General features: G+C 34.7%; 1 protein-coding gene across 1 annotated transcript in view; it reads right to left on the bottom strand.

Moving 5' to 3' along the window:
• Nucleotides 1-13,472, bottom strand: part of DNAH12 (dynein axonemal heavy chain 12) — a 226,431-nt gene that overhangs the window by 71,446 nt on the left and 141,513 nt on the right. Inside the window, exons 36-42 of the mRNA XM_060308393.1 lie at nt 12,630-12,749; nt 11,117-11,305; nt 9,261-9,412; nt 6,080-6,218; nt 4,893-5,059; nt 2,542-2,797; nt 511-810 (exon numbers count right to left, since the gene is read on the bottom strand). Coding sequence (XP_060164376.1) covers nt 511-810; nt 2,542-2,797; nt 4,893-5,059; nt 6,080-6,218; nt 9,261-9,412; nt 11,117-11,305; nt 12,630-12,749 — 1,323 coding nt within the window. The remainder of the gene's footprint in view (nt 1-510; nt 811-2,541; nt 2,798-4,892; nt 5,060-6,079; nt 6,219-9,260; nt 9,413-11,116; nt 11,306-12,629; nt 12,750-13,472) is intronic.

The following is a 13,472-nucleotide window of genomic DNA, read 5'->3' as shown; positions in this document are numbered from 1 at the left end:
ATTAGATAATTCTTTTAAATATTAGGATAGTAAATAATATACTTGTAAAATTAACACCTGAAATTATATTATACCCTTAGGAAGTAAAAAGAAAACAGTTTTTTCTATCATATAAGCTTTTTGCCCCCAGGGGCAGGAAAAGTCATTCTGAGCAACTCCCATTTTGTGAGTCATTACTAAGGGATGGTCACCATGTTAAGCACCTTATATCTATTATATCATTCAATCCCTATCATATAACTTCTATGTTATACACATAATTCCTCTGAAAGCAAATCTTCTCAATATAAATACCTATCTATGAGGAAAGTTAAAAGAATATGATCATTAAGAAATAATAGTTTGTTATAAAGCAGAAACTAACACACCATTGTAAAGCAATTATACTCCAATAAAGATGTTAAAAAAAAAAAGAAGTAATAGTATTCTTTCAAAGATAAGTTGATTGTAATAATTCATGCTATTGGATTGTTTTAACTTAATATATTTTTAATCACTAAATATACTCACTGGTGCATTCCCTTTCCTCAAATGTGAAAAGATACTATCAAATGATTCTTTAAAATGGTCTCTTATAACATTTTTGGTTAAAGTGAACAGCCAGCATCGGTCATTATCATTAATGAGACGATCATAAAACACTCGGAGAACCTCATGCACAAACAGACGGATCATAGTGTGCTTGTTCTGCACGGCATCTCTTTCAATGAGCAAGCAGCCCCGGATGACACGTGAAAAATCCCGCAAGTTGAAAGTGTAATGAGATTTTGTGGGAGTGGGCAAAAGATTTTCCATGGATTGTTTATATATCTGAATATGAAAAAAGCAACAAAGCAAAAATAAAATGCTTATAATCAGCAAAGTCAATAATATAAAGCCAACAACAATGTAATATACTGTAAAAGACAGTATATTATATAAAATATTTTATTTATCCTATCAGATCATATTGACTTGGAAAATTGTATAGTACTGAGTCTAATATAGCATATATCTATTTCTTTTGGTTTATAGCACTCAACCAGGCATTACAAAGTTGAGGGAACTTATTATTATCTGATTCCATCCAAGCTCAAGAAGTGACAATGCTTTTATTTCCCAGTAATTATGGTTGTTCCATTTAAAGGCGAATGACCTGGGATTAAATAGTTAACAAAAACTTTAGTAGAAAGTGAAATCAGATAACTCATTCTGAAGCGTTCGAAATGAAGAGGATGATGAAACAATTTTCTTTGACCACCACTGACTTCAAAACAAATCAACGTGTTCTCTCCCTTCCCTTCTCTCTCTTGTTTTCTCTCTCCCCTCTCCTCCTCCTATCTTAATTGGCTATAATATCAAAATGAAGTATATTTTTACTACATGCTGAATTCACCAAATGAAGTTTAACATCCTCTTTAAGAAAGGTAAATTAAACCTTTTATAATATAGCCTGAAAAAAAATCCAAATGAAATTATTTTTTATTTATATATGTTCTCTAATTCATCTCCCCTAATCTCCACACATGGTAGGTCTACAATACATCAAAGACAGAAAAAAAAGAGGATCCTTTCTGTATCCTCTTTTGCCTAACCAACTCCCCTCTCTTTCCAGGAGATGCCTGAAATATAACTACCATATTTTATAAATAGAAGAACTTTTCTGTATAAGTACAGAAATTATAATAATGTACTATCTCTTTGCTCATAGTTTCTCTATTTTAACAACCCAATTTTCCACCAGAACAGGGGCAGAAGAACTTTAGAAAGATACAGTGCTCTTGGAAACTGATGGAATGATTCTAGGGAGCTTTTTGCTTCTGGTTGCAGTGATGCCAAAGTGAACCCCACTGTATCAAGGATCCAGAAAGCTTAGTTCAATGAGATTATCACTAAATTACCTTAGATACATTTTTTTCCCTTTTACCATCACCGATGAGGCTGGCTCTGGCCTCTGAGCAGAAGCAGGTAACACACCCTGAATAAGTTAAGGGCTGCTCTTTGGCCATATGGGCAATCTTGTTTTCTAGTCCCACCCTTGTATTCTCTTTTTTTTTTTTTTTTTCACTGCTACTCCTAAGTTATGTGGTCTGGCAAAAATAATGTATTCATAAGCTTCTTAAGTTTCTTTTTTTTTTTTTTTGACGCAACATGAAGAATGGGAACGAAGAGAGAGAAGGGAAAATTAGTAAATACTAGAGTAGGGACCCAACAATTAGGGAAACACCCACAGTATGGCAGATATTGGTTCTGGATGATTTCCTTATAATAACCTTGTGAAATAGGTATTATCTCCCATTTTAGTGATTAAAAAGTAAGTTTCTGGAAGGTCAATTACTTGCTCAAGGCCAGATAGCTAGGAAATAGCAGTCAAGACTCAAACGCAGTTAGATTCCCCAATTTCAAAGCCTATGATCTTCCTGTTCTCAAGCCTTCCTAACAGCTTCTCTGACACTGAAGACTAAAGTGGCTAAGGGAAAAAAGAAGTTAAAAAAAACAAAAAGGAAGGATCAAATAAGGATATATGTAGTACTAAAACACTCTATTGCATTCTTTGCTCACCTCCATAGTCCCATTGACAATTTGGTTCCCAACTAAAAAGTACTCTGGAGGAAATTCTCGAGTCCTAAGGTAGAATGCTACAATTGATGAGAAGATTCGGACCATGGTTTCATCACTAAAAGTATTAATAGTGCAGATGTTGAAATGTCTAATAAAACGGGGAGTGACTGGATTTCTTCCACCACCTGGAGGGCCCATGGCAGCAATCAGTTCTATGTCAACCAACGTGATTTTACTTGTGTCCTTAAGGTCATACCTTGAAAGCACATAAAAATTCCAAAACGATCAGTTATAAAGCCAACAAGATGGATTGAAAAGTAGATCTCCTTAGAAAATTAATCTGATTTTAGCTTCTTTAAATGGAAGAAGATTAGATAATGCTTGGAGTAAGAGAGAAGTTTTTTTTTAAGGATTTCTATAATTTTTATTTCTTTTTTTTTAAATTGAGGTATAACTGACATAACATTATATTAGTGTCCGTGTACACCGTAATGATTTGATATTTGTCCAAATTGTAAAATGATCACCACAATAAGTCCAGTTAACATTTGTCACCATACATAGTTACAAAATTTTTTTTCTTGTGATAACTTTCAAGATTCACCCTCCTAGCTACTTTCAAATATGTGATACAGTATTATTAACTATAGTCACCATGATGTACATTACAGCCCCTGACTTACTCATTTTATAACTGGTAATTTGTATCTTTTGATCCTCTTCACCTATTTTGCTCCCCCTATCCCCCACCTCAGGCAACCACCAATCTGCAGAGAAAACTTGTTTTAAAGCAGCACTCTATTTCTCCTTTCAGTGACACTGATTCTGTTGCCCAGATTCTGAGTATCTAGAAGGTCCCTTCCTCTTGCTCTTGCCTTTCTTTTTTTCAGTTCTTTCCAATTTGACTCTCCTTTGCCTCTTCACACTCCAAATCCAGAAGTATGGATGAGAGATCAATCTTTTTTGTGAATGGTTACAGGTAAATGACAATATGTCCCACTTTGCCTAGGACAATTGTTGTTTGTGCCTGTCCTGTAGTAACTATTAACACTCCCCTTTTTCTCTCAGAAATGTCCTGGTTTGAACAATAAACTATACACTTATTCTACTTACAGCTAAGTCCTGATTTCTTTTTCTCATCTCAAATCTTATCTTTGGAGCACAAAAGAATGTATAAATAGAACCTATACACAATTTTGTTATATAAAAAGAGACCCATTAGGGAATAACAAAGCTTCAAAGAAGTTTTAATCAGAAGGGGTATACAAATGACTCAGTTTAGCTGGAACCACTCAAAGTGAAAAGCTGCTTATTTCCAACAGGTCATAAAGTCCTTTAATATTGAAGTTCTTGCAAAAAAGGGGGGTGGTTATGGAAGAAATCTATATAGCCAGTTCTTAGTCTAAAAGTACCATAGAAAGTATGAAAATATGACTTGATTTTTGGCAACAACTCTAGTAACTGTCAATAAGGGACTGGTTAAGTAAATTATAGCAAGATCCACAAAACTAAACAGTACTAAAAGGGAACAAAATGAATGAGACAGACAAATAATATCGATAAATATTTAAGTGCAAATAAGTTGCAAAAACATTATATGTAATATGGGTCTTTTTTTAATAAAAATATATTTATATAGAAAAAAACCTTGGAAGAATAGGGAATAAACTATTAACAGTGGTTATCTCCTGGAGGCAGGATTCCAAGGGCATGCAATAACAACAACAAAAATATAATCCCAAAATATGACTTAGCTTCACAGTTAGGTTACCCTTGCCTTGAGATAAAAATCATGGCATATTAGGGATTAGGAAAGTATTTTAACAGGATGAAATGAAGAATTATTAATCTGAACTAAAAGATACAATGTCTTATTTGTTGGAAACTAACCATGTCATCATAAAATAGGGTGGGAGGAATGGAAGAGTTATCTACGAAATTGCTGTCAAAACCAAGCCATCCCAAGGATACAGTAGTCCCAAATAGTTATAGATAATATAAAGAATTTTAAAATGGTAGAAACATAGGGTGCTGATTACGGTTACTTAGGTTGGAGACTACCCACAAATTCTCAGTGCTGGTTGATGGTAAAAGATGTAATTTGTAAATTATATTTAATAATTGAAAGTAGTAGATAAAAAGGACAAAAATTAATACTGGATTATTCTTCCATGGTATAAAAAGGTATAGAAAAGTCTTCTAAAATTTTCTTTATAGGAAAATCTGAGCAACCATTTTCTTCCATAAGTAATTTGAGAAAATGTATTATTTTGATGTGAGAAATTAAAATAGAAAAAGAGAACAAGAAATAACTTCAGCATGGCTACTTAAGACTTTAATTAAATAGTTACCAATTCCCACAGTCAAAAAACTGTCGTAATAATTCAATAGGAGGTTGAGCTCCATATTTCTCCAATGCAGGCATATTCATGTCATCTATAAAAATTATGCACTTCTTTCCCATAGGTGGTCCAAAAACTCCTTTGCGTCTTTTATCCAGCCTAGCCATGATAATGTTCTAAAATATAAAAAAGAAATAGTAGTATATTTAAAGCCATACTTAACACCAGAAAAAAAAAAAGAAATTTAACAGTCTAATTATGTAAGGAAATAATGCCAAGCAACACTATGTGCATGTTTATTCATTTATATTTATTCATTTTAGGGTTATACCAAACTTCATATTCAACATCATTCAAAGAGCATATATTGAAATCCTTCTATGTGCTCAGAATTGTTACATGTTTATATGTAACCAATTGTTACACCTATTTATATATTTATATTGTATACACACATATGCACAAACACACACAAAATATTTTCTGTATTGGATACCCCAACATATCTATTAACTTTAACTTAATATCTAAAAGCACTAATCTAAATCTGTAGTATTTTGAAATTAGGGAATTCTACTGGCTTAAAACAATGAAAATGAGCACCATAGATCAGGAGAGAATGGACAGATATAAATTTAGGAATGGATGATAAAAATGGTGATTAGAAAAGATCTCATGCAGTACTTTCATCTTGGTACCTCTGGGGGTAAAGGGTGGGATGCACAGTTTCCTGTCACAGAAGGTCATACAATAAACAGTATATGGTTTGAAAGATCTTTCACTGACAGAACTTCAGTAGGCAGCAAATACCCCTAGGGGACCATCTAGGAGAGTCTCGAAAGAACAAGTTTTCTCTCTCTCTCTCTCTCTCCCCTTGTCTCCTTCTCTCTCTCCTTCCCTCTCTCTCTTCCACCCTCCCTCTCTTCTCCTTTACTTCTCCAGTTAAGAAATCAATTGTTGCTTCTTGGGCTTGAAAAAAATGATGACAAAGCTCAACAATTCAGTATTAATGCAAAAATGTTCTCTTGAACTTTTGTCCTTAAAACTTACTTGTAATGCCAAAAAGAAATTTTGAAGTTTTATTTAAATTCATAGAGGATTTACACAGCTGCTCATTTAAAATACAGTTTTAAATGCTAATCAAAAAGGCAAAAAAATTAATAACTATAGACCCATGTTTCTGGCTTTTAACTAACCTGAACCTGATTGGCACTGGTCCGTGCGGAGAAATTAACATAAAAAGGAAAGTACAGGTCCTTTTCCAAGTGATTCATCAGCTTATTCTTCACATACACTGATTTTCCTGTACCCGTTGGACCCACAAAAAGTAGCGGCCTTAATGAAACAGTGAACATATCATTCAAAAGGAGAAAAAGTCAGAATACATTTCAATTAGAGGAGGCTGGATTTAGTTGAAAACCTAAATAGTAATCAAATCAACTTCATCCAAAAACTCACATTTCAATTTATCATTGTAATTTCATAAAAGACCGGTGAAAGTAACAATTGGCACCGTTTTGCTTACTTACTGAAATTTAAATAGTAACAAACTATTATTTGAACAAATGTAACATTGCTATATGTAAAAACACTCATAAAACGAGTAGTAACATGCTTAACTTTTCAGAAAAAAAAAAAAAAAGCCAAAGTTTGTCTCCTCAGAAAAGTGATGTATTTGTACTTTTTAGTTAGAGATACAGGCAAAAGGGTGCTGTGTGGAATAGACTAATAGGATGATGACAATAAGAGAGGTTGAAAGTGTTTCGCAGTTATCTCAACAGCACAAAGTTTTTGTGAGAAACTAAATAACAATGAATTCTAAAGGTAACGGTTATATATGCCCATTAATAGCATTTTTGAATCAAGTCAGTGTTACTAACTGAAAATACTTGTCTAAAAGCAAACTCTAAGGAATTCCCTATTCCAAGGGCTTCAAAAGCAGGGTTTCTCATTTTTGAGTGGTCTGAACTAATTTTAAAGGGAAAAAAAAAAATCCTAAGAGTTTATGTTCACAGAACCCTGGAGAATCCCAGTTTGAGACATACTGAATTAAAAATTAAATACTGTCACTTTAATTGACAACTTGGCATCACATGCTACATAAAGACAAACACAAAGGCTGGCACTAAAACTGAGCAGCAGTAATCAGGTATAAAGAGTCATCTATATGACCCAAATAATGATAATATTAATTTTTAAAATTATCATTGAAGTAGAAACATAAAATTAATACTATAAACAAAAAAAGATCATTTAGAACTACAGTGATGCCTGAGAATTCATCTACGCTTTCCAGTCTGAGTAACACGTTATGGAAAACTATTTATTAAAATAATTTTACTAAATAAACACTGTTCTTAACTTGAGGTCCATGGATCAAACTGAAGAAATTCTAAGACAATATTGAGAGTTTGTGAACTTAGATGACATAGAGTTTATACCTTTACTTTCACTACCCTTAACTAAAATGGAGCAATTTATAATATAGTACCTGTGTACTTTATTATCAATAATAATATTGTTAATATTTGTCATCAATAGAAATCACAGATATTATACTGAATATTACAATTGTTAGAGATATCTCAAAAATATCACTTATGCCCATTGCTTCTTCAAAATTATGATCATCATCAGACTCACTGCTGGATCTTATTATTTAATGTGTTAATAAAAAGCACATTATTACTACTATAGCTCAAATTTGTTCAATATTTTAATAAATATATTTTAATATGTGGTTTGCTTTATAATCCTATGTTTGTACTTATTCATTCAAAAGCATTATTCTGACAAATGGTTCATGGAACAAGAGAATTCCTGTACCAGGAATTCCCCAGCATTGACAAGTACTCTCCTTGCTTAATGAAGTTTTTAATATTAGCCTCTAAATGCAAAAATGCAACTATGGGTACAAAATAGGGATAAAATAATGTTCCCTCATAAGCTATTTTTCTTTTTTTTTAATAAACAGGATAAAACTGTCACAAAATTCACGCAGAAACAGGTTCTTCATCAAAAACAATAAACCATGACATTCATGCATATAATGTAAGCTTGTCCAGTTTAAATAATATTTTTTTAATAATTTTATTTATTTATTTTTTTACTTTTGGCTGCATTGGGTCTTCATTGCTGTGTGCAGGCTTTCTCTAGGTGTGGCGAGCGGGGGCTACTCTTCGTTGTGGTGCGTGGGCTTCTCATTGCCATGGCTTCTCCTGTTGTGGAGCATGGGCTCTAGGTGCGTGGGCTTCAGTACTTGTGGCCCACAGGCTCAGTAGTTGCGGCTGACAGGCTCTAGAGCGCAGGCTCAGTAATTGGGGCACATGGGCTTAGTTGCTCCGTGGCATATGGGATCTTCCCAGACCAGGGCTTGAACCCATGTCCCCTGCACTGGCAGGCGGATTCTTAACCACTGCACCACCAGGGAAGCCCCAGTTTAAATAATATTAATGATAAATTATGGCTAGTGTTTCAAAGAAAAATAACTATAAAAGTGTTATTAAGAAAATTGGTATGGATATGTCTATGGTACGTGCTAGGCTTTTCATCTTTTTTGATGTGCTCTTCTTATTTAAGTCTGAGTCTTTTATGTTCATCTTAAGTTATGAAGAACTAGCATAGGACAGATCTCAAAAATGCCAAACGGGAAAATGTGGATCATGGTTAGTCTTATCCCTCAGGAGTACAATGAACCTGTGAGTAGAGTGCATACCTTTTTAACAGTAACACTGTAACTGACTTTTAATCTGCTATTACAAATAAAAGAAATAAAAGATGGCTTATGAGGCAACAAAGTATGATGGTAAAGACTTTGAAGTGGGCAATAGGAAACCTGGATTTCAGGTTTACCACTAGTAACAGATGTCACTATGGAAATGTCAATTAGTCCCTCAGGGTCCTTGTTATCTGAAAATGGATGACCTCAAAGTTCACTTCAAAAATCCTATGATCCTGGGCTTCCCTGGTGGCACAGTGATTAAGAATCCGCCTGCCAATTCAGGGGACACGGGTTCGAGCCCTGGTCTGGGAAGATCCCACTTGCCATGGAGCAACTAAGCCCGTGCACCACAACTACTGAGCCTGCTCTCTAGACACCGCAAGCCACAACGACTGAGCCTGTGTGCCACAACTACTGAAGCCCGTGCACCTAGAGCCCGTGCTCCGCAACAAGAGAAGCCACTGCAATGAGAAGCCCGCACATCACAACAAAGAGTAGCCCCCACTCGCCGCAACTAGAGAAAGCCCGTGTGCAGCAACAAAGACCCTACACGGCCAAAAATAAATAAAAATAAAAAAATTATTTTTAAAATCCTATGATCCTATTAGAAAGGTACTATAATATTTAAAATGCATGTTTATAATAGAGTTTCTTACTTTGCATAGGTAATACTCAAATCCATTAGAAATGTATATCTAATTGTATCCATTGTAGGGACTATGATATCTTGAATCTTGACACATTTATCTCCTAAATTAGTACTTTTAATTAATTCATTCCAGTGGATCCAGCGACCTCGGTTTTTCATCTATAAGAGAACATAAATTTTAAAGTATTATAACCATGCACTTGCTATCTAAAAGGCTCTTTTTAGCACAGTTATCATATTTGCTTTTAAAAACTTTACAGCCTTTTCCTCCTTTTTATTGTGAAATACAGTGGCTTCTCTTGTTGTGGAGCATGGGCTCTAGGCACGCGGGCTTCAATAGTTGCGGTGCATGGGCTCAGTAGTTGTGGCTCGCAGGCTCAGTAGTTGTGGCTTGCGGGCTCTAGAGTGCAGGCACAGTAGTTGTGGCACATGGGCTTAGTTGCTCCGCGGCCTATGGGATCTTCCCAGACCAGGGATCTAACCCATGTCCCTTACATTGGCAGATGCATTCTTAACCACTGTGCCACCAGGGAAGTCCCTGTCCTCTTAACACTCTAATCTTTCCAGGCTGCCTTCAAGATGTCCTTGTGCATATATCAAGAATTTATCTGAGAGCCACTCTGATGTGGCTGAAGTTACAATTGACAGGACTTTGGCTTAATGTTTTCATATTTTAAAGTAAATGGGCAATAATCTAACTAGAAACAAAATATCAAATAAACTCATATTTGTTTCTCTAAAATTATTCTCTTTGGCATATTGATCCAGGCTGATATTCAGCCAGGACATATTGGAATGGCTGGACTGATTGTTACATTATTGAAGTTCTTCTGAACCAGGGGCTAAATAGCTGCTGTCTTGATACCCTAAGTGATCCTGATTAGGGAATCCACCCTCCCCCACACAGATATCTTCCTCTCCAAGTTGTCCTGCCCTTCCCTGGAGATCCTAAAGCCTCTCACCATCAATCAACAAAAGAGTTAGCACCTGGCAAAGAGGGCGGTCTCTTGGACTCCAGTCCTATGGCTGGCATCTAAGAATCTTTAAATATTTTCTGGCAAGTTGTATATGTATATGGTTTGTGTCTGGGTGACGGTAATTTTGCAAGTTTGGGTGAGTGTTTCTTCAGTAATTCATATTCTTAATTTCTTAGGTTTTAGCTTTTATTTTTATCAAAGTTATTTATGCACTATTTTAGAGTCAAAAGTTTACACAGTTAAGGAAAAACAGCAGTTTCCTACTCTTTTCTCCTAACAGCAACTACCTTTGCCTCTTTAAGCTGGATATTTTGATATTTACCTTCAATTCTTAAAGAATATGCTTGTGTTATCACTTCTTGATTTTTTAGTTTTAGAGGTTATTCTATTCACTTCCCACTGTGACTAATGAGGATGAAACTCTCTTTCTGGTCATATTCTTAAAATTCTGTGTTAACATGGTTTTAGGGAAAGATTTCTGCACTGGCAATCAGGAGAGCTGGGTACAAGTCCTGGCTGTGCTAGTCAGTTGTGTTTCTAGGTTTAGGTAAAATTGTAATAAGTCTCTATCCAGATCTTATGGCTCTGTGAAGTAAAATTTTCATGAATCAAATAATTATGCAAATGCTTACTGTTTAAAAGAATCTTCTCGTGAATTCTTTTTTAAATTGGAGAAAATAGATTTAATTTAAATCTGAAATTATAAAATATTCTCAAAATAAGTTTATCTATACTGTCCACAAGTTACAGGAGGAGAAACTGAAGAGAAGGGACTAAAATGCTAACCACAGGAGTCAAAGTAACTCTAGGATGGAAACCCACTTTTGACTGCTGATCTAAGACTTTGTGTTTTACAGCTTATCATAACAAGCATTTTATATCATACCTCATACATGTAGTCATAGACTAGGCCTTTTTCATCAAAGTGGCATTCCCATTTACCCACAGAGTCAGGTATTGGGTTGCTTTCATCTTTTCCCAATATGACTAATCGTATGTAATTGTCAAAAGCAATGCGACCATCTGTATCACAACTTCCTCCAATGGACCAAATCAAAGAAAATATAAAGCAAGCCTGTTGGTTAAAAAGAAAAATTAATTTAAACTATTTAAAAGGAAATTTTAACAGATTAACTAAAATATAGTACATTAAGTTCTGATTAATCTACTTGGAAAAGGTCAGATTTACAAATAAAGTAGAATGGAGCACATCTAAGTCACGTAACGAATCATTCCTCTGGCACTATGTATCTAAATTAAAATTCTCATGCCAAATGACCTAGGAATTTCTCTTTTAGGAGTTTATCTTCAAATATATTCCCACTGGACAAAACGATATATGTACAAGAATATTTACTGCAACACTGTTTGTGGTAGCAAAATATCTGAAGCAACCCAAATGTTCTTCAATAGAAGTCAGCTTAATTGGAATATGCTACATACACTGGAATACATGTAGCTATTAAAAAAAAAAAAAAAAAGGTAACCCAATACTGATATGGAAAGATCTCCAAAATATATTGTGAGAAAAGATGCAAATCAGTATGTATAGTATGCTAACATGTATAAAATATGTATACATATAGAAGAGGATATGCATCAAATATCTCTAGCAGGCTACATGAGGCACTGGTAATAGTGGTTGCCTTGAGGGTGGCTGGGGGACTGGTATGGGTAGAAAACTTACTTTTGTCTTTTGCTCTAGGTACATGCCTTATCTAGTTAGAAAAATCTATCAAAAATACTTTAAGAGAAAATTTTCTGTGGCAACAAAGTGAAGGGAAAACCGTGGGAGGGAACTGCTATTATCACAGAGTAGAAGAGAAGATAGATTGAAAGAGATCGAGGCATTTGAGAAAAAGGTGGTGGATAGGAAAGTAGCATAGACCAGGGAAGAGTACAGAACACCTCTTTCCTTTGGCTCCCTGAGAGCCTTATTCTCTGCTATTCTCTGATCTCTAGACATTAACTAACCTGGACCACTGACTCCTTCCTACATATATCCTCTATGAACTCTGCCTGCAATGCTCCACCCAGCTGGTTGGATGCCTGCTCCTAGTCTTTTGTAGCCAGTTTGTTGTAGCCTACACTCTAGCTTAACATTTAGACAAGATCAATTCACCTGAAGTCTATATTGGTTTAATATTGTCACCTTATTGTTTATCAAATTATGATCTTTCATAAGTAATAGGGTGTCTTGATTCATTCTGACATATTTTACTTTCTCTAAATCGTTTTTTAAATCAGAATACCAGGTCAGGGCAACTTTAATGTCTTCAGGTATTCTTTTGGTTCTCACCAAAAAACAGCTCTAGGTCTTGTAATGTCTTTCTCAACACAAGTTTGCCAGAGGCATATTTTATTCCATAGTTAAAAAACACAATAAGTATAAAACCAACCATAATCCAAACACGAATGTGCTTGCTGGTAGGATCGTTTTCTACCACGTTACAGAGGAGTACTTCAAAGAGGCGTGTGAGAGATACAACTACATTGCTATCACTTGTAGGAATCAGTTCCTTCAAAGTGAAAAGAATAAGATACTTTACTTTCATCTTATTTACATAATAAAAGAAAATAAACATTTCATTTTAAAAATGTAGTTTTCCTAAGGTCTTTATAAAATTTAAACTTAAGGAATTTAAATTGTAGGCATGATAAAAATCTCTCAAATATTTTAGTCTAGCATATTACATTACACAGTTGTGCAAAACATATTCTTATTCTGAATTCTTTGAGAAATGAAAACTAGTAAGAGAATAAACAATGCTCTAGAGATAGTAGAAATGAAGTTTATAACACCCATTTATTCATCTGTTTATTCAACAAACATTTATCAAAAATACAGTATACCTATATACCAAGCTAGGAGATATGAAAATAAAACACATGATCTCTGAAAAGAACTGATATTGAAATTAAATAGACTAAAATAATATGGTATAATAATGACATGACAGAGTAAGTCCCAAGGTAGTGGGAGGCTACTAGAATACTTGGGATAAACAATTAGCCCAGACCCAGGTAGGAAGACAAGGAGGGAAATAGGAGAGGAATAATCAAGGAAGATTTCCCAGATGAAGGAATAGCTGAGATGAATTTGGAAGGGAAGTGTGAGTTAACCAGGTGCAGAAGGGAATAATGTTCAAGGCAGGGGAAACAACATATATACAGACATGGAGATGTGAGTGGACACAGAGTATCAAAGGGATTCTGTAGGATGTGAAAAGAGGGTGTGAGAG

This window comes from Globicephala melas, chromosome 11 (genome assembly GCF_963455315.2).
Source record: "Globicephala melas chromosome 11, mGloMel1.2, whole genome shotgun sequence".
NCBI classification, from domain to species: domain Eukaryota; kingdom Metazoa; phylum Chordata; class Mammalia; order Artiodactyla; family Delphinidae; genus Globicephala; species Globicephala melas.
This window is presented reverse-complemented; position numbering and strand designations above follow the sequence as displayed.